The following is a 22,321-nucleotide window of genomic DNA, read 5'->3' on the forward strand; positions in this document are numbered from 1 at the left end:
GGAAGGTTAGGATTGTCACAATTCTCAGCTGGCATGGGTAGAAAAGAAATGTAATGAACATCTGCTGCTTACTTCCCAGAAATGGTCAAAGGATTATGCAAGTAGATATGTGTATTTGATACTCTTTGGAGGCACTTTTATGGAGTAGTGAATATATAAACATAAATGTGCTATTTTCTCAAAACTAGTTTTTTCGCACAAAAGTAACTATAACTTCATGTGTAAATAAGCAATTTTGATCATTCTTGTTGGAAAATGATTGTGATACTTATATCTAACGAAACTAGTAAATTCATTCTTAACCTACTTGATATATATTTTTGACAGTTTTTTAAAGTTGTGATTTTTTTTTTTTTATAATTTGCTGTAAGGCTGACTTTCTTTCTTTTTCACTTATAATTACGAGTACAGGTAAACGTCGACTTACGATGGCCGCGACTTACGATTGTTCGACTTTACGATGACGACGACGACGACGACGATATGATAATTTAACCCCTTCCATACGGTGCCGCACACGTAGGCGTCATGAGGAGCAAGTGGATTCGCGACGCTGCCATATCGGCGTCTTGATTATATTTATTGTAGTCGCCCCTGTGTTTTTTACATTCTCTCAAATGTGCCCTAAATCCCATTCTCTGTGGTTTTCAAAATTCGCGGGTGAAAGAGAGAACGATCGATATAAGCGGTGACTATATTTTATGATGCGAGTATTATTACGTCACATCGTACGGCTGGCATTGGCTGCTGCCCGCGAGATTTAAGTTCCGTACTGAAAATACATATTATAGTGTTTGAATATGGTAAAAAGTATAAAAATAATTAAATAAACTACTGTACATGTTTAATAGGCTATATTCAGTATCTCTGGTGGTTAATATACAGGTAGGCTAGGTACAGTGACCACGGAACAGAGTGGGGATCGACTTACGATGAGATCGTCTTACGATGGCTCTATCGAAACCTAATGCCATCGTAAGTCGACGTTTACCTGTATACTAGTTTAGGTACATCTGGATGTCTACTAACTGTACACCAAAGGAAATCATTATTCTCATACTTTTGAAAAAATAAACGTTATTTCAAAAATAACTCAAAATTGCAAGTAAATCGTCTGTTGTGTAAAAAGTTCTCAATGTATTTCAATTAAATTTCTGTCACAGATGCATCCCATTTCCCTGTACATTGTGTTAAATTTCCATTGTCTTACATAAAAAAATAAGGTTGGGAGGACCAGAAATGCATAATCCGATCGAGCGAATCACCGAAATGAGAGTTAACCCCCTTAAATACAATGACCATAATATCTGCTGCTCCTTACCTCATGCTCTTGTGTGTGTTGGGTACTTGATCAAGTGCCATCCGATAAAACTTGATGGCTTTGTTGTACTGACCCATCCGGTAGTATATATTTCCCATGTTCATTCGCAGTCTGCCAGAGTTATTGAACATACGATCTTTTGTAATAACTTGGTAAGTATTAAGGGCTTCAGTATACATATCATTCGCAGCATATTGATTGGCCAAGTTAAACAAGACCTGAAAGCAAAATATTGGTGGGTATTATGAAAGGCAATTAAATCCCAAGAGAACATCATAGTCACTCTTGTAAATACAATGATGGATGGTACAACAAGCTACATTAATATGTTTGTGGATGATGTAAGATCATGAGATTAGTGAGAGATGAGAACTGTAGGCATTTGCGAAACAATAACACACAAGCCTGCAGCCAACAGTGGAAAATTAATTTCAACACTAGAAAATACAGTACTGAAATTTGGAAATAGGCTCTTGCTTAGACAGACCATTGGTGAACTGACCAATTGGAAGTGAGACAATTGATGATGATGATGATGATGATATGATTTAACATCACAAACTTCCTCTTATTGGGAGGCTAGGACGGTGTCCCTCACAGAGGACTTTGTAGTGCAAGACAATTACAAAGGTAAAATTGGAGAAAGATCAGGAAGAGATATAAAGAGCAAGGTGAAAGACCAGGTTAAGAGATAACCTGTCACTTGACAAACATAACACTAAGATTGTGGGGAAAACATAAGGATTACTGAAGAATATAAAGGTGACTTTTCACTTCATGGATAAAAAGATGATGAAAAAAAATCAGACCCCAATCCATCAGAGACTGGAATATGCAGCAGTGGTATTGTTCCCACACAGAGTGAAAGATATAAGCAAGATCATGAGAATGCAAATAGTACTAACAATACATATTACTTGGTGCTCTAGTGAAATACAAATACTTAAGGAATGACACAAGTGTGCTTCAATTATAGATTACCTAGTGTATAAATCAAGGGAGAAGGAGTGCTTGTGGACACCCGAAATGATTTTTCATAATATAAAAAGTGAGAAATAGAAGGGAAATTGAGGAAAGTAACAGGACGGAAGTTTCCCAAGATGGCCAACCATCACGAACATATGTAAACATGATATGCAGAATGGCCTGCTAGTGTAAAACCAAAACAGAATATAAACCCTAACTTGAGATCACCAAGAGGTACTAAAAGGTTCTTATTTGACAGTGGTGAGGAACATAATTTTTCAGAATTTACAGGACACAAAAGAAGGCTCTTTAGTAGAATTTTAGACATAGAGAGGGATGTGTGAAATATGAACAATGCATAGAGAAGAGAAACAAATGATTTATGGAAGACAAATAATAACTTATATAATGAAGTGGTAGTCTTAAAGAAAGTGAACAATGAAATGAAAAGAAATTAGGGTACTAAAAAAGGAGCTGGCAGAACTGAAAGGCAAAAACAATAAATTGAAAGAAAAAAAAAAAATGAAAATGCAAATAATGAGACCATAAGGAAAGAGGTAGATGAAAAGATTAAAACAATGACCATGGAAGCTGGAAAAAGCATAGGAGAAAATGAATTACAACAACTTAGGAACGATTGGAAAAAGGACAAGGAAGAAGATAAAGTAATTTTCAAAGAAACAGTTCGTCAACAGATGCAGGAGAAGGCCGAAGATGCAGTTATCAAGGTAATCAAACAAAAAGAAAACTTAGTAAGAGACACAGTAGACAAGAAAAAATGTATAGTAATTTATGGTTTAAAGGAAAAACATAACCAAAATTGGTTCCAGAGAGAAAAAGAGGACAAAGAATTGGCAAAAAGTGTTCTAAAAGTACAGGATAGTGACCAAGAAATAGACAAGGAAATAGAAGTGCACAGATTAGGTAAATATGTAGAAGGAAAAAGTTTACCAATAAAGATTAAATTAAGGTCACAAGTGGCAGTAGAAGAAATTTTAATAAGAACAGGAAAATTGGCAAGAAGTAAACACTAAGAATTTATGGATAAAAAGAGACATGAATGACGAGGAAAGGGAAGAATTTAGGACATTAAGAAATGAAGCTAAAGAAAAAAACGAGAAGAGAACAGAGATCGGAAAAACGCAGTTCTATTGGAGAGTGTTAGATATGAGACTGAAAAAATTGTATACTCAAGAAAAACAAAAGATTCAGAGAACGACATGGAGGGTGTGGAAAATTGAAATTGGCGTATACAAATATAAATGGTTTGATCTCAGGATTGAATGAACTCAACGATTATCTATTAGAAGCTAAACCAGACATAATGGGAATTGTGGAGACAAAATTAAGAGGTCCACTAGTACCAAACAGTGTTGGACATGGATTATATAATCAATGGCTTAGAAATAGGGAGGAGAAACAGGGTGAAGGAGTCATGTTCCTGGTTAAGAAAAACTTAACCTCTTCAATACGATGACGCCTATGTAGGCGTCATGATGTGTGAGTGGGTATACGAGACTGCTAACATCGGCATCTTGATTATATTTATTTTGTAGTTGTAGTTGAGTGACCCTCGAATTCTGTGAACCAGTTTGATCCCAATTTCTGTGTTTATTATTACTCAGAGTGAAAGACAACAAGTAATACAGCAGTGACTATATCTTATAACATGAGTAGTAAGATGAATCGTACATGAAGCATCCAATGCTGCGCGCAAGAATTTGACTTGTATTGAAGAGGTTAAATGTGACAAAAGTTACATATGGAGTGAACAGGGTAGAGATGATCACAATAAAAGTGGAAGACAGTGACATGAAAAGCAGAAATTTTGCATTGATTTATGTACCCCCAAAAACAGGGTCTTGGACAGAGAAAGATCACTTCAAAATGTTAAATGATACTAAATCTTCATTAAACGAGATGCTGATGGATGGAAGTAATGCAATCCTCATGGGTGACTTTAACTGCAAAGAAATATGTTGGGAAGAGATGACAGTGAAAGGTGGAGATCAATGGGGAAACATATTACTTGACATGACCATGGAACATACAATGACACAATGGGTAAAGGAGAGCACTAGACTTAGAAATAATGGGTAAAGGAGAGCACTAGATTTAGAAATAATGAAGAACCATCTAGACTAGATTTAATATTTACATCAGAACCTGAAATAGTAGACAAAATTTATTACAAGACACCAATTGCAAAGAGTGACCATATACTACTTGAGTTAGAATTAAAAGAGGAAATATATATAGAGAGAAATGAGAAACACAGAAAGGGCAGACTGTATGGCAAAGCTGACTTTGAGAAACTTAAGAATTCTTTTCTTGAAGCAAGCTGGGAAAAATTCTACAAAGATGAAACACATGTGGAAGAAAAATGAATGATTCTGATGAAGATTTATAAAGTGGAAAAATATGTATTAAAGCAAAAAACAAGAAAGGGAGTACATAAAGTGTTGGTTTAATAAAAGGTGCAGTAAAGGGAAAGATAGAAGAGACAAAGCTTGGAAGAGATGAAGAAAAGACAAGAAACATAGAAAGTGGCAATCATATGTTAACCAAAGGAACAAATACATGAAAATATGTAGGGGAGTGTAAATATGAGAAAGACATAATAGATCAATGTAAAGATCAGCCAAAACTATTCTATAGATATGTAAATGGGAAACTGAAAAACAAGCAGGAAATCGTGAAATTATGCCAAGGGAACACCAAATACACAGAAGATACCAAAATGGCAGAAGTTATGTGCAAACATTTTAAGTCAGTTTTCACTAGAGAAAAAATCTACAGGTTGAAGGGAGAGAAGGGAACCACCCCCATGAAGGAAATAATAATAACATAGAAAGAAATAATGGATCAAATAACAAACCTCGATGTCAGAAAATCACATGTCCCACATGGAATAGCAAATTGGACATTAAAAGAATGTAAATAAGAACTAGTAGACAAAATATATATATGTTGTTCACTCAAAGAAGGAAAAATGCCACAAGACTGGAAAAATGCTGATATTGTGCCAATCTATAAAGGAGGAAATAAAGAAGACTCAACAAATTACAGACCAGTTTCCCTTACAAGCACAGTAGCAAAAATCTGTGAAAAAGTTATAAAAGTAGATGGATAAAACATCTGGAGAACAATATACTAAATCTGAGACAATTTGGAGTCAGACAGGGAAGATCATGTACAATAAATTTGATCTGCTTTTACTCAAGGCTACAAGACATAATACAGAAAAGGGATGGATGGGCTGATTGCACTTTCCTAGATCTACAAAAAGCTTTTGATAAAGTCCCTTACAAAAACTTTTAAGAAAGATGGAGACTATAGGTGGGATACAAGGTAAATACTGAAGTGGATGAAGGACTTTTTGCATGGAAGAAAAATAAGGGTAGTACTCAGAGAGAAGACTTCTACATGGGAAGAGGTAATTAGTGGAGTCCCACAAGGATCAGTGCTGGCTCCAATAATATTTGTCATCTATGTGAATGACATGGACAAAGAAGTGGAATGTTATATACGCTTCTTTGCAGATGAAGCAAAACTGTTAAAGAAAGTGAGTACTGAAATGGACTGTGAATCATTAGAGATCTAAACAGGGTTTGGAAATTGGGTCAGGGGTGGGAAGTGAAATTCAACATTAAAAAATATAGTATAATGGAGTTTGGAAAAAGTAAAAGAAGGATATCTGGAAGATATAAAACTGGTGAAAAAGAAGTTAAGAAAGAGGGATCTGAAAAAGTCCTGGGAGTGATTATCACAAAAGATATGTCCCCTGACATACATATAAACAAGACTGTCAGCAAAACCTACAACTTACTAAGAGCAATAAAAGTGGCTTTTACTTGGATGTAGAAATGGTAAAGAAAATAATAGTCACAATGATAAGGCCTAAATTGGAGTACACAGCGACACTTTGGTCACCTAATAAAAAAAGATATAAAGAAGATTGAGAGAATCCAAAGAGCAGCTACAAAGATGACTCCAGAACTATCAAAACTCCCATATGAAGACAGACTGTTAAAATTGGAGTTGTCAACTCTGGAACAAAAAGAGGTGACTTATTGACCATCTATAGAATTACAAATGGCATGGAATTCCTTGACAGAGAAGACTTACTAAATTGGGATGAAAGAAACACAAGAGGACAAGGAAAGAAGCTTAAAAAGGACAATTATAAAAGGATCTGAAAAAGAACAGCTTTCCCCACAGAATGGTGGATATATTTACCTAGTTGTATTTACCTAGTTGTATTATACGGTAAGGGAGCTATACTTGTCGTGACCCATCTTTATATTTCTCAACATCTAGTTTGTTCTTAAATTTTTGTATGGTTTTTGCACATACTATTTTTTTGTCCAATTTGTTCCAAACATCTATCACTCTGTGTTGAAAAATATTCTTTCTTCAGATCTCTTCTTTAACTATCCTTTTTGAGTTTCTTTTCATGCCCTCTTGTTTTTCTTCTGTCCCACTTTAATAAATCTTCTCTATCAAGGACTTCCATACCTTTCATGATTCTGTAAATAGCCAGTAGATCTCCTCTTTCTCCTCTTTGTTCCAGGGTTGTCAGTTCCAGTTTGGACAATCTTTGTTTGTATGTCAATTTTGAAAATGTCGGTGCCATCTTTGTCACTGCTCTTTGGATTCTTTCTATATACATACATACATATACCAAAGGCTTTTTCCCCCTTACACAGGAGGTAGCCAAAAATCAATGGTATAAAACCATTCCCACCCATTCCATCCCTATCACACTCCACTCCCCTCTACCCTCTTCCCTCCCTCTTATCTTGGCACCTCCTGGATAATGGGTCATCAGTGCATCTTGACCACTGCCCTGGGTCAGAACCAGTGTCACAAGACATAGCACATCCACAGCAAGGCCGCTTTATTAAATCAGTGATCCCCCCTCTCTGTCCCCTCATGCAGAAATGGAGAGGACGAGGAGAAATCCCTTCAGGCTGCATCAAATTTTTTCTTACACATACTCCCTCACCCCCAATCCCCCACCCATTCCATCTCATGGATCACATCATCCATATACAACCATTCTCCATTCACCCCTGTCTTCTGTCCTCTCCCATCCTTCCTCAACAGACATTCCCCGCTTCCCCAAAGCCCCTTTTGCCCCATCCATTCATCGCGTCCTAGGTCGCCCCCACACGTTCACTCCTTCCACTCCTCTTTTACTAGTCTTTCTTCACTCATTCTTTCCATGTGTCCAAACCATCCCAATACTTTTATCCACCCTATCTCCCAACTGTATGAAGGAGTGATTGTGCCAACAGCACTGTATGGGGCAGAAACATGGAACATAAGAGAAGAAGAGAGAAGGAGTTTGAATGTGTTTGAGATGAGGTGTCTGAGAAGTATGATGGGGGTTACTAGGATAGATAGAGTGAGAAATGAGGAGGTGAGGAGGAGAACGGGGGTGGAAAGGGAGTTGGGAGATAGGGTTGATGAAAGAATATTAGGATGGTTTGGACACATGGAAAGAATGAGTGAAGAAAGACTAGTAAAAGAGGTGTGGAAGGCAGATGTGGAGGGAGAGAACATGAGGGGGCGTCCTAGGATGAGGTGGATGGATGGGGTGAAGGGGGCTTTGGGGAAGAGGGGAATGTCTGTTGAGGAAGGACAGGAGAGGACAGAAGAGAGGGGTGATTGGAGAATGGTTGTATATGGATGATGTTGTGATAGCATGAGGTGGAATGGGCGGGTGGATGGGGGGTGAGGTAGTATGTGTGAGCAAAATTTGACGCAGCCTGAAGGGATTTCTCCCCGTCCTCTCATTTTATGCAATGGGGGGATGGAGAGGGGGGGTCGCCGATTTAATGAAGCGGCCTTGCTGTGGATGTGCTGTGTCTTGCGACACTGCTTCTGACCCAGGGCAGTGGACAAGGTGCAGGGATGACCCGTCATTCAGGAGGTGCTAAGATAAGAGGGAGGGTGGAGGGGTGTGGAGTGTATTCAGGGATGGAATGGGTGGGAATGATTTTATGCCTTTTTCTTTTTGGCTACCCCCCTTGTAAGGGGGAAAAAGCCTTGGTATATGTATGTATGTATGTATCTCCCAACTCCCTTTCCACTCCTGTTCTCTTCCTCACCTCATTTCTCACTCTATCCAGCCTAGTAACCCCCCATCATACTTCTCAGACACCTCATCTCAAACACATCATCCAGACATCGAAGCGAGAGGAAGTGCTGCGTTGAGTGCGTCTATCTAGTGGTTTCATCACCGACAATAAAGGAAACCAGTTGTTATTGTGCGGGATGGGTGAACTATGGTACCCATATGACCGGTAAAAGTTTTTCCAGTTTTTCCAGTTCTTAAAATAAGTATAGTTTTACACAAAATGGAGAAAGATATAGAAGAAAGAATAACAAATGAACTGACAAAAATAGGATTAGACGGAAAGTCCTAGAGGTGTCATCCCCAAATGCCCTTGTGTAATTGATACTCTGAGGAAAAACCAAAGGTGGGAAAGTAACTTTTTCTCAGGGTTTCACAGAAACCCAGGTGAAATAGGAAAAAACTTAGATATAGAAAGAGAAATTAGATATAGTAATGCATTAAGAAATCGTGAAATAAATGACTTAATGGAAGAAATTATAGATTTAAAATTAGACTACCGAGCTGTACATAGATAATTGATTACTTTGCATAAGAGTAATGAGTAAACGATCAAAGAACTAAGTGACCTAAAGAGCGAAATTGAAATCCTAAAAGAGAAAACGAGAGAATGAAAAATACATACATACATATACCAAAGGCTTTTTCCCCCTACATGGGGGGTAGCCACAAAGAAAAAGGCATAGAAACCACTCCCACCCATTCCATTTCCTATATATTCCACTCCCCTCCACCCTCCTCCCTCCCTCTTATCTTGGCACCTCCTGGATGACGGGTCATCCCTGCATCCTGTCCACTCCCCTGGGTCAGAAGCAGTGTCGCAAGACACAGCACATCCACAGCAAGGCCGCTTCATAAATTCAGCGACCCCCCTTCTCCGTCCCCTCATGCAGAAAAGGAGAAGACGGGGAGAAAAATGAAGACAAAAAATAAAAATGATGAACTGAAAAAGGTCAAAGAGCAATTAGAAGTAGTGACCGGAAAGGTGGAAGTCAATCAAAGAAACAGACCTCATTGAAATAAAAAATCAATGGAAACAAGAACAGGAAAATAAAAAAATATGCTTTAGAGAAATAGTACAAAAGCAGATGGAGGAAAACACAAAAGAAACAGTTATGAAAGTAATTAAAGAAAAGGAAAATTGGGTGAGAGATACAGTTGACAAAGGTAAGTGCATTGTGGTCCATGGTATCCAGGAAAAACACTCTAAGCACCTCCCTACCTTTTGTCCTTTTCCTCTTTCTCCATTTATCCTCTACTCTCAACTTACCTTCCACTAAAAAATGATCTGATATTCCCCCACTCTCTCCCCTTAGAATATGAACATCCTTAACTCTTCCTATTACATTCCTGTTCACCACTACAAAGTCCATTAATGCTCTATCTACCACCCTTCCATCCACCACCCTCTCCCATGTGTACTTATGCCTGACTTTCTTCCTAAACACTGTATTTGCCATCATCAACTCTCTTCTAGACACATCTCCATCATCAACTCTTCACTACAACTGGAACTCCACATTTCCCAACCACTCCATCTATTGGTTCATTTCCTACCCTAGCATTAACCCCTACCATACGGTGCCGCACACGTAGGCGTCATGAGGAGCAAGTGGATTCGCGACGCTGCCATATTGGTGTCTTGATTATATTTATTGTAGTCACCCCTGCATTTTTACATTCTCCCTAATATGCACTGAATCCCATTCTCTATGGTTTTCAAAATCCACGGGTGAAAGAGAGAACGATCGATATAAGCGGTGACTATATTTTATAATGCGAGTATTATTACGACACGTCGTACGGCTGGCATTGGCTGCTGCCCGCGAGATTTAAGTCCCGGAGTGAAGTGGTTAAGGTCTCCCAAAACTACTACACTGAGACGTTCCTCCCTAATCCTTCTATGCACTCATTTAAATCTATCTAAAAAGCCTCCCTTTCTTCTACACTCTTCTCACTACCAGGTCCATATGCACTTACAAAAACCTACATCTTCTTTCCCAGTTTCACCTTCATCCACATTAACCTTGATTAATAATTACTCCTAGGTCCTTTTCCGAGCTAACTTTTTTTACTTCTTTTATACCAACCTTATATTGCCCTGATACTCTATTCTTACTTTTTCCAAACTTAATTATACTACATTTCTTGATGTTGAAGTTCACTTCCCACTTTAAACTCCATTTCCAGACTTTGTCCAGATCTCTTTGAAGTGATTCTTAGTCTTTCTCTGTACTTATTTTCTTTAGTAACTTTGTGTCATCTGCAAAGAAGTTCATATAACAGCCAATACCTTCATCCATGTCATTTATATATATGGCAAACATTATCAGAGCCTACCACCCTAATTTTTCTCCTGTTCAAGAAATCTTTCATCCATTTCATTAATTTTTCTTGTACACCTCCTGTTGTTTCAAGTTTTCTTATTAGTTTTTTGTGTGGCACCTTATCAAATGCCTTTTGTAAATCTAGAAAAGCACAGTCCACCCATCTGTCCCTTTATTGTATTATGTCTACTAGCCTTGGATGAAAAAACAGTGTGTGCAAAAACAATACAAGAATTTAAGAGCAAACTCGATATGGAGAGATACAAAGATGGGACACCATGAGCTTAGCTCCCCTCTCCCTTAAAATACAACTAGGTGAAATGATTCCTAGCCTTGCAGATAAAACATACAAGGAGAGACTTGAGACACTAACCCTGCCATTGTTAAAGGATCGAAGAGAAAGAGGGAACTTAACTGCAGTGTTCATATTATTAATAGGAGGGGACAAAGTTGACAGAGAATATCTCTTGATCTGAGATAAGAAGGCATCACAAAGTCATAGGAACAAGTTCAAAAAGACCATGTGTCTAAAGGATATAAAAAAAAAATTCCCATATAGATGTGTAAACTTCTGGGTTAACATAGAATATAATATAATACAAACTAGAACCACACAGGGATGGATGGAGGGTAGGTGTATGCCTTGTCTGGCTATCTCCCTTATAAGGGGGAAGAAGCTTTTTGGCATATAGATGGAGAAATGGAGATCAATACATAAATCTAAAACAAGGTATCATAATTAACTGGAGAATGAGAGACAGGATCCTACAAGTATAGCTCCCTTCCTGTATACTACAATAAAGCAAATATAGTTAGGTAATACATACTGAGAAGGTAAGATCCAAGTTGTGCCCATCAGAGAGTCCAGCTTGTTCACGCTGACGGATGAGTGAACGCTCCTTGCTGGAAGCTTCTTTGGCACGATCTAATGCTAACTTTAATTCTCCCCTTGAAGCTGCCATGCATGACTCTTCAATAAGTTCCATCACTCGTCTTTCAAGGGATTTTATCTTTTCTTCAGGGCTAAGAGAATAAATAAATAATGAAATATATAAATGAACAAATACATAAAAATAAATAAATAATATATACTGATACCAAATGATCTTTTACTTCTTTATAAGGGGAGTGATCAAGTCAAAGCATAAATATCCAGAAACCCAGTATCCCTCCAATCTTAGCACTTTATGGATGACGGGCTATCTCTGTCACCTGACACAATGCTCAGGCTACAGGCAGCGCAGCAAGACACAGCACTTCCAGAGGAGGGCTCAACAGCTGGAGCTGGTTTACCCCCACTGCTTCAAGACATACCAACCCCAACTCCCATTTTCTCAAGAAATATACACTCTTCATCCATTTATGACCACTCTCCATTCATTCCTGTTTTCTATACCATCTCTTCCTTCCTTGACTCCATCCATCCACCTCATTCTTAATTTTATTCACAAGTTCCATTTTTCTTTTTTTTTAAGCCTGTCATTCCCTATAGCTCACTGCATTATCTTTGACCCAAGTGGTGTGGTGGGGGACAGGACAGGACCCTTCATCTACAAGATGCTAGATGGGAGGAGCAATGACTCAGTTTTGGATGGATGTGGAATGAGTGTAGTATAGATATATGCTTTGACTCAGCCACCCCTTATAAGGAGGAAAAGGGCTTTTAGTATGTAGATATGCAGGGGTACTGTGCCAATCTTATATGTGCCAGGGCTCTAGAGGGCCTGCCATCTCTATCATGTTTCTATATTCTTTTGTCCACTGTATGTCACAAGATGATTAAGTACTTCATATTAACACTCACTAATTATCACAAAATATATATAATTATCAAGCAAATCAAGAAAAAAGAGCAGAGGTACCAGAGCAGTGCTCCAGCAAGCTTTGGCAGCACTGCACTCCTGTATATACAAATGTGAAATGGGGTAAGAGTATGACAGAAAATTTTGAAGGTAATAAAAAGATGTTTTGGAAGGAAATTAAGAGAGAAAGGGGAAATGAATCAAGTAGAGAGGAAAAGGTAAAAGGTGCAGATGGAGAGATGATAATGGAAGACACAGCAGTAAGAGGAACAACATGGGAAGAGTATTTTAGGGAATTGCTAAATGTGAAGGAGGATAGGGAGGGAAAGGTTTGCACTGGGAAATGCTAAGAAAATTACCATGATGAGTGAGGAAAATGGAAGAGAAATAAGGAAAGATGAAGTGAAGGCAGTTATTAAGATGATGAGAGCAGGTAAGGCACCTGGTCTAGATGGATGGTATGCAGAATGCCTGAAAAAAGGAGGTACAGTGATGGTGGACTGGTTGGTGAGGTTGTTTAATGATTGTCTAAAAGGAAGTAGAGTACCAGAGGACTGGAGGAGTGCCTGTATAGTTCTGCTTTACAAGGGAAAGGGGACAAGTGTGAGTGTAGTAGTTTCTGAAGGATCAGTTTGTTGAGTGTAGTTGGGAAGGTTTATGGGTTCCGATTGAGAGGATTAGGAGAGGAACAGTGGGAATGACTGCTGAAGAACAGTGTGGGTTTAGGACAGGTAGGGGTTGCATGAATTAGATTCTAGTAGTAAGGCAAATATGTGAGAAAGCTCTAGGAAAAGGTAAGGATGTTTTTTGGGCTATTATGGATTTGGAAAAAGCTTATGACAGGGTAGACAAGTAGGTACTGTGGGAGGTATTGCAGATATATAGGATAGGAGGAAAGCTGTTAGGAGCAGTCAAGAGTTTTTATGAGACTAGTAGAGCTTGTGTTAGAATTAAAAATTGAGAGAGTGAGTGGTTTAAAGTAAAAGTGGAATTTTGCAAGGGATGTGTTATGTTGTTTTGGCTATTCCATTTATACATGGATGGGGTGGTGAGAGAAGTAAATGCAAGGGTAATGGGTCAGGGATTGGAGATGGTTAAAGAAAATGGAGAAAAATGGGAGATAAGCTAGTTGTCATTTGCTGATGATACTGCACTTGTGGCAGGATCAAATTAAGGAAGTTAGTGACAGAATTTGGGAGGGTATGTGAAAGAAGGAAGTTGAAGATAAATGTGGGTAAAAGTAAGGTGATGAGGTGTACAAGGGGAAAGGATGGCAGCAAATTGGAAGAGAGTACTAAGGGGAAGACACTGGAGGAAGTGGATAGCTTTAGATACTTGAGGGTGAATGTGGCAGGAAAGGGAGGAGTGGAGGTGGAGGTAGAATGAAAATTCAGAGAAGCAAGTAAATGCCTTGGGGGATTAAAAAGTGCAATGAGAAATAGACATTTGGGAATGGATGCTAAGAGGAGATTGTATGAAGGGGTGATTGTGTCAACAACACTGTATGGAGCAGAAACATGAAACATAAGACAGGAAGAAAGTTTAAATGTCTTTGAAAGGTATGGTAGGGGTTACTAGGCTGGATAGAGTGAGAAACAAGGATGTGAGGAGAAGAACGGGGATGGAGTTGGGAGATAAGGCTGATGAAATAGTATTGGGATGATTTGGACACATGGAAAGAATGAGTGAAGAAAGAATAGTAAAAGAGGAGTGGAAGGCAGAGATGGAGGGAGTGAACATGAGGGGGCAACCAAGGATGAGATGGATGGATGGGGTAAAAAGGGCATTGGGAAAAAGAGGATTGTCTGCTGAGGAAGGAAGGGAGAAGACAGAAGATAGGGGTGAGTGGAGAATGGTGGTGTATAGATGATGCTGTGATGCATGGACAGGAGTGGGGAATGGGGGGTTGTAGGAGTATGTATGAATGATATTTTGATGCAGCCCAAAGGGATTTCTCCCCATCTCTTTTTCTGCATGAGAGGACAGAGAGGGGGGTCACCAATCAAATGAAGTGGCCTTGCTGTGTGGATGTACTATGTCTTGCTACATTGTTTCTGACCCAGGGTAGTAGGCAAGATGCAGGGATGACCTGTCATCCAGGAGGAGCCTAGAAAAGAGGGAGTGAAGGATGGCGAATGGGAGTGGGTATGTGGGGATGAAATGTATGGTAGTGAATTAATGTCTTTGACTTTGGCTACCTCCCTTGTAAGTTGAAAAAAAAACATTAATATATGTCATAACCCACCTTTGGGCCAGGATAGTCACAACACGAAAAGAAAAAAAAAAGTTAAGGCCATGCACAGTTTGGACGAGTGACAGAGAGTTCAGGCAGGAAAATTAAACTCTTCATTAAAATTAAATATTATTATGCAAATAAAATAACACATACAACATAAATTGACATAGAATAATAAAAGATATTGATAAATGTTACAGAGAATATATATGGAATATTATTTACCAGTACAGTAGCTGGGTGTGCTCTTGTATGCAGCACATAAGAACAAGTGATTGAAACAAAGTCTTGATTATGGTGTAGATAACTCTTTATTCTAGTTGCTAAAGTAGCACAAATGGTTTTATCATTCTGGCCAACTCTCCAGTCTCAGGAACAAATGGGTAGTTTGAGGTGAGATGCTAATGCATGATAACTTCTGGTAGATGAAGCTTCTGGTAGTCAGGAACACAAGATAATGATTGATGTTTCATAGTTGAGAAATAACAGTGTGTCAAATCACACTTAGTCCAGCAACAGTCTGGAGATGTCCAAAACAATTCAGAAAAACACAAAGGCTGCAGTCTTCGTGTGGAGATGGGCAACTGTTGCAGTCCAAAGGACTTGGTTACCAGAATTGTCGTAGTTGACAAATGTAGAATAATTTCAACATAGATTGAGATGGATCCTGGGCATCTGCTTCTTTTCTAGTCTTCTCTGTTTTTTTTTGTTTTTTTTTCTGGCTCTGCTTCTCTTCTCTATTGACTTTCTTCTATTGATTCTGTGTCTTTCTCTTGGGTTGCTCTCTGGTTCACCTTATATAGACTGGGAGTGGGAGCTTACATTTCTGGGATGCCAAAATGCATGTAAAGCAGTAGTTTAAACACCTTCAAAATGGGAAAGCAGAATAAGCTTTCCTGGCAAATTATGTTATGTTTCTGAACTTGGCATCATCTGACAGTGTAAGTGTGCCCCCAATAGACAGGTATTGCACAATGCTTAACATTTTAACAAATACACATTACAATATACACTATACACCATATTTACATAAGGCATGCCTAATAAATACAAACCGGAAACTTTATTTACACATGAGTGTGACACAGCACAACCTTAGGATTCTATTCCTGCTAAGGATGTGACACCCTCACCCTTTAAAACCCATTCAACTCATGTCAGCCGCTTGTGGTGTAGATATGAAAATCCGGATATGGTAGGCCTTGCGCCGGCCCGTACATCCGAATATCATCTGATGCAGCTTAACCGCGCAAGGACTGACGTCATATTTTTCTGGTGTTTGTTCAAACATTTTGGTGTTTTATGATTTTTTTTATTTGACCAAATGACAAAAATCTTGTCATCAGAGTTTAAAGGGTTAACTCAGTTCTCAATAGGGAATCATCAAGGACATTATCTAATCCTTTTACATGATGTATGTTGAGAGTGTAGGATTATAACAGGAGACTCCTTCAGGTGAGTCTGGTTAGATTTAGAAACTGAGAGCTTCTTTATGAAAACTATGGGGTTGTGGTCAGTATGTAAATGAATGGGTAAAGATGGATGTAAATATGGTTCAAAATGCTGTAATACTGTCACAACTGCCAAACATTCTTTTTTGATTGTGGCATAGTTACATTGGTTGGGATTCAATTTCTTACTGAAATAAGCATGCAATATTCCATTTGTTTCCTGCATTAGCATTCCTCCTAAAGCAACATCACTTGTGCCTGTTATCAAGTGGAAGGTTTTTGAAGGATCTAGGCCTTGCAGGACAGGGTCATTCATAAGAATTAATTTTAATTTTTGAAAAGCTTAGTGGCAATGTTCTGTCCAAATGATGTTCCATTCTTTTCTCAACAAATCTGTCAATGGTTCTGCAATATCAGAGAAATTTGGACAGAATTTTCTATTGTAATCTACCATTCCTGGTAATCATCTTATCTCTCTTCTATTCATGGGTGTAGGGAGGTCTCTGATGGCTTGAAATTTAGCTGCAAAGGGGAATATTTCAGAATTACCTACTCTGAAACCTAAGTAGGATACTTGGGGATGTCCAAAATTATTTTTTTCTTTTTTAATTGATGGTTAGGTTAGCCTTATCAGCTCTCTCAAAGAACTCGTGCAACAGATTTAGATGTTGTTTCCAAGTGTTGCTAAATATCATCACATCATGCCTGAAATAACCTTATTAACCATTGTTTGGAAGGTAGCAGAACCATCCTTAACCCAACAGGAAGAACCTTAAACTGAAATAATCCATTTGGTGTTACAAAGGCTGTTTTGTCTTGAGCATCAGGGCGCATTGCTATTTGATTGTAACCTTTTAGTAAATCTATGGAAGTGACAAATTCAGAAGAGCCAAGATCATCAATCCTAGGAAGTGGATAAGTGTCTGCTCTCATTATCTCATTCACCTTCCTATAATTTACTACTAATCTAGGTTTCCCTCCTGGTTTTGGCACTAGTAAACGGGGAGTAGCCCAAGGGCTGAAGGATGGCCTTGTAGTATTAGAGATTCTACTTCAGCTCTAAGGATACTCTTTTTCTTGGGATTTAACCTGTAAGGGGTTTTCTTGATGGGTCTGGTAGAGGTTAGTTTGATGTCATGCATTACATCTGTGTTTTGTCTCAGAACATTGGAAAATAATTGTGGGTAATCCCGAACTAATCTTACAACATCTTGCTGTTTATCATAGCCTAAGTGTTCTACTTTTTTCTCTAAGTTCATAAAAGCTTCAGAGTTCTGCAATGGTAGATCAAGATGTGTCAAGTAGTATTTCCTTTTGTCTTCCTTTATCAAATTAACCAAGATGGCTTTGTTGGAATGAAATAGTTTCAATGAGTATATATGGCACTTCCTAAATTTCTTTTGCCTCTCCGGAGTTTCTATAATTCAAAGGGCTTACTTTCTCCTTGATGGTGCATGGTCCTTGAAACCTACTCTGAAGAGAATCTTCTTGTATAAGTAGATATTGGAGGATTTCATCACTTGGATGAAACTTTTGGTCTTATCATACTTTCTCTTCATCTTCTCTTGAGCCTGAGTAAAATTTTTCTTGGCTAAGTTTTAAGCTGTCTTTAATCTTTCTAACATTCTCTCTACATGTACAGTGGTTGAGACAGAGGCATCAAAAGTAAGCCAGTTATCTTTCAATACTTTAAGGGGTCTTCTGACTTCATGACCAAAAATAAGTTCAGCTGGACTATAGCCTGTATTGTCTTGTTTGGAGGATCTGGCTGTAAATATCAATAAACGTAATCCTTCTTCCCAGTCACGACTGTTTTCTAAAACATACTTTCTGAGCATGGACATTGATGTGCCATGGAATCATTCTAATGATCCTTGAGACTGAGGGTGGTAAGGGGTAGAGACAGTATGATGCACTCCTAATCCTTTCATGCTCTGCTCAAAATGGTTTGACATAAAGTTTGTGCCTTGGTCACTTTGTATCTCTTTGGGGAAACCCATAAAAAAAAAAAAAAAAAAAAAAAAAAAAAAAAAAATTACTTCACGGCCATTTGAGACTTAACCACTTCATGCCGGGCCAAAATCTCACGGGCAGAATTAGCTGCCAGACGTACGATGTTGCGTCATAATACTCGCATTATAAAAAATAAAGTCACTGCTGTATCTATCGTTCTCTCTTTCACCCGTGAATTTTGATAACCATAGAAAATATGATGAAGCCAGTTTACAGAGTATGGGGGTCACGCAGATACAACTACAATAAATATAATAAAGACACCGATATGGCAGCCTCGCGTACCCACTTGCTCCTCATGACGCCTACGTAGGCATCACTGTATGGAAGGGGTTAATGTTTCTCAGTGGAATTGCTTCAGTGAACCTGGTATTGTGACACATGATTGTCAACACGAACTTGTATCCTTTCTTTGAAGGAGGTAACGGTCCTATGCAATCTATGATAATTTTGGAGAAGGGTTCTCCCATAGCAAGAATAGGTTGTAAGGGTGCTCTAGGAATGGGTTGATTTGGTTTGCCTACCATAGGACACATGTGACATTGTTTGCAGTAACATGATGCATCTTTTCTGATATGAGGCCAATGAAAATGTTTCCTGATGTATGCCAATGTTTTTCGGACTCCTTGGTGGTTTGCCAAAGAAGTGTCATGGGCCAACTGCAGGAGTTGTGTTATCATGCATGTGGGAATATTAATTTGATGTCTGACTTGCCAAAACTGGTCCAGCGAGACATTAGACATTAACCACTTGCACACTGAGATATTTTGTTCAAGGTAATAACATCAAAATAATGTCTTGGACTGTGTTTTAGTCACACATTGATCCTAAAGGGAAAAAGGGTTTCATCCTCTTTCTGGCCTTCAACTAATGATTCCCTAGTCACAGTAGAAAGGGAAATATTTGGAGTGGAAGCAGCATTACAGTTTTCCAGGAAAAGTGTATCAATACCCAAGGATTCTATGTTCTCAGCATGTATACTATCTGTGTTTGCATTGTCTTGTGAAATGTGAATGTTTTGTACATTTTGTTTTCTGGTTTGAGACCTAGTTACAGCACATACAAGGGGGCTTCAAAAAGTTCATGAAAAAAGTAAAGTATGAAAAAATGGTTTCAGTTATGATATCTATTTTTCAACATACGTTCCAATAACCTCTTCCATACGGTGCCGCCTACATAGGCGGCATGAGGAGCAAATGGATACGCGAGGCTGCCATATCGGCATCTTGATTATATTTATTGTAGTTGTCCCTGCGTAACTGACATACTCTCTAAACTGGCTTCATCACATTTTCTATGGTTATCAAAATTCACGGGTGAAAGAGAGAACGATTGATATAAGCGGTGACTATTTTTTATGATGCGAATATTATGACGCAACATCGTATGTCTGGCAGCTAATGCTGCCCGCGAGATTTTGGCCCGGAGTGAAGTGGTTAAGGTCAATACACTTCTGCAAACACTGATCCCAGCCTTTAAGTCCGTCTGAGTAGAACTGAGGATCATGTGATCTGAACCATGTCAGAGCAGCTCTTTTTACATCTTCAACTGATGGAAAATTGGTACCTTTCCATTATTTTCCTAAGTTTGGAAACAAAAAGAAGTCGAATGGGGCTAAATCGCGGCTGTAAGGGGGATATCGGATGATTTCCCATCAAAATTTACGTAGCACAGCTCTTGTCTGCCTAGCACTGTGAGAGCGTGTATTGTTGAGGTGAAGAGGACACATTGATGCAGATTTCCAGGGCATTTTTCCAAGACTTTTTTGAACATGTTTCTCAAAACGCATTCATAATAAGTAGATGTGATTGTTTTCTTGTTCTCGAGGAAGTCAACCGGCAAAATCTCTTCATCCCAGAAGACAGTGGCCATGACCTTTCCTCTTGAATGCTCAGATTTTGCTTTGACCGGTTCACTTCCACCCTGGGGCAGCCACTGCTTTGAATTTTATCCTTTCTATCATACTGGTAAAGCCTGTCACAATTCTCTGCAGAAAAGCTTCAGTCTTCATCCCACTTGATCAAAATTTCCATTGAAAAATCTGCCCTTGTTTACTGCTGATCTGGGCACAACAGCCTAGGGACCCATCGAGCAAAAAGCTTGCTTAGCTCCAAACTCTCTATCAGAAATATGCGTGGAGAACCCAGGGAGATATTGAGTGTATCTGCTACTGATTCAGTGGTTATTTGTCTATTCTTTTCAATCATGTCACAGACAGCATCAATGTTTTTCTCACAAACTGATGTTGATGGCCTGCCACTGTGGGGTTCATCAATTTTGTTTCTTCCATCTTTGAACTGACCTATCCATTTGTAGGTTGTTGATTTCTTTGGGGCATTGTCACCATAAACTTGTTTCAGAGCATCAATGATTTGCATATTCTCCCAACCGACTTTCACCATGAATTTAATGTTAGTCTTGGCCTCGATTTTGGTGGATTCTATGTTGCTTGAATTGTGTCTGATTTCCAACTGGCGGCAATGCATCATTACCTGCATTTATGGGTTCATGTTTGAACTTGTTATAGCATGTTGGCACAAGAATGTCCAGGTGCAATAAAATAAAATTCCTTCCATATAATTTTTAGTTATGGACTTTTTCCACGAACTTTTTGAAGCTCCCACATACAGGATAAACGGATGGATCTTCTAGTGAAGTTTCATCAATAATTGGGTCATTAGTGACAATAGAGGAATTTACCTTACTACCTGCTAGGTCATTTGACAATAGCAGTTGGATGTCAACCGCTGGCATTACATCAATTGCAGCTACAACTACATCTCCCTTGACTATGTCAGTTTTCAAATATACTCAGAGGGATTTGGTAATGTGTCAGCCAACACGAATGTTTGAATACCCCCTGTATTCTCTAAGGACAGAGATGGGTTTTGACTCACTATTGCAGAAATTAGATATAGTTCCTTTCATCACAAAAGGAGCAAAACAGGGATCTAGTATGGTTTTCAGTTCAGATGGTGAATTGTGGGATAGGACAGGAGTTGAAAATTCCATCTTAACTTTTGATGAGGAAGTGGGTTTGGACATACTTTGGGAGGATGATTTACTTTGTGAATTGGTCCTAGTTGGGCTACAATACCTAGTTGGACTGGGGCAATTATTTGAAACAAGCACTGGTTGAGAACGAGTTTGATTATTGGGCCTTTTCCTACATTCAAAGAAACCATGTCCAAATTTGAGGTAATAACTGCAAGTCAGAGTAAGACTGTGGGAACTATATCTGGGATAGGTCATTGGATAATGCAAATCATCATGAAACTGTCTTTTAAATTCTCTCTTGTCTGCTGGCCTCACTTCTCCTTTTAAAAGGAGTGGGAGTATTGTGTTGGCTCTGAGTTGTTTTGGCATCATAGTAAGTTTTGTTTGTTTCAGGTCTTTTTTTGTGATGAATGAGTGTATATTTATCCATCATTTTGGCAGTTCTAGCTAGATCAGAAGTACGGGGTATTTCTTTCCTCAAGATAAATCCTAAGATCTTGATCTAGTTGTTTCTTAAATTGTTCTAACCACATTACTTCTCTTAACTTATCAGATGAGTCTGTGTTTGTGGCTTTCAGCCACCTATCTCCATACCTAGCCATCTGGGAACTAAATTCTGTGTATGTATCTTGTAGCAACTTTTTAAAAGTTCTAGATTTTTTATCTATGAGCCTCCAGAGTACGTTTGTATGACATTCGGAATTGCACTTTTATGTTATCATATTCACTGTCTGCTTTGTTTAGAGATGCATATGTTGCAAGATGATTGAAAGGAAAAGTCAATCCTATAAATGTCTAGTGTGCACATGTGTGCATGTGATGTGAAGAAGAACTCTGATATCTTCAGGCAACTCTCACGGAACCTGCTATTGTACTCAGATTTTCTTCCCAAAGGACATTTCAGACTATGCCCAAAAACACCAGGCAAGACAACAAACATCTCCATCCAATTCTTTCCCAATCAGCATATGTCAACACTTGTAAACAAAATGTGTAAATCAGAATTTTGGCAATTCCCCGAGTTTTCCTCAGAGGTTGCTTCATGTTTGTAGGCAGAGAAGACTGA

The 22,321-nt window shown here is 38.6% G+C and overlaps 1 protein-coding gene across 3 annotated transcripts in view; it reads right to left on the minus strand.

Moving 5' to 3' along the window:
* The window catches only part of nompB (intraflagellar transport protein 88-like protein nompB), a 191,887-nt gene that overhangs the window by 98,730 nt on the left and 70,836 nt on the right, over window positions 1–22,321 (minus strand). For all 3 annotated transcript variants that reach the window (XM_076212690.1, XM_076212691.1, XM_076212689.1), the window contains exons 5-6: window positions 11,584–11,779; window positions 1,322–1,539 (exon numbers count right to left, since the gene is read on the minus strand). In XM_076212690.1, coding sequence (XP_076068805.1) covers window positions 1,322–1,539; window positions 11,584–11,779 — 414 coding nt within the window. The remainder of the gene's footprint in view (window positions 1–1,321; window positions 1,540–11,583; window positions 11,780–22,321) is intronic.

The sequence above is a fragment of the Oratosquilla oratoria genome, chromosome 30 (assembly GCF_046742065.1).
Source record: "Oratosquilla oratoria isolate Oo_2021 chromosome 30, ASM4674206v1, whole genome shotgun sequence".
Lineage (NCBI taxonomy): Eukaryota > Metazoa > Arthropoda > Malacostraca > Stomatopoda > Squillidae > Oratosquilla > Oratosquilla oratoria.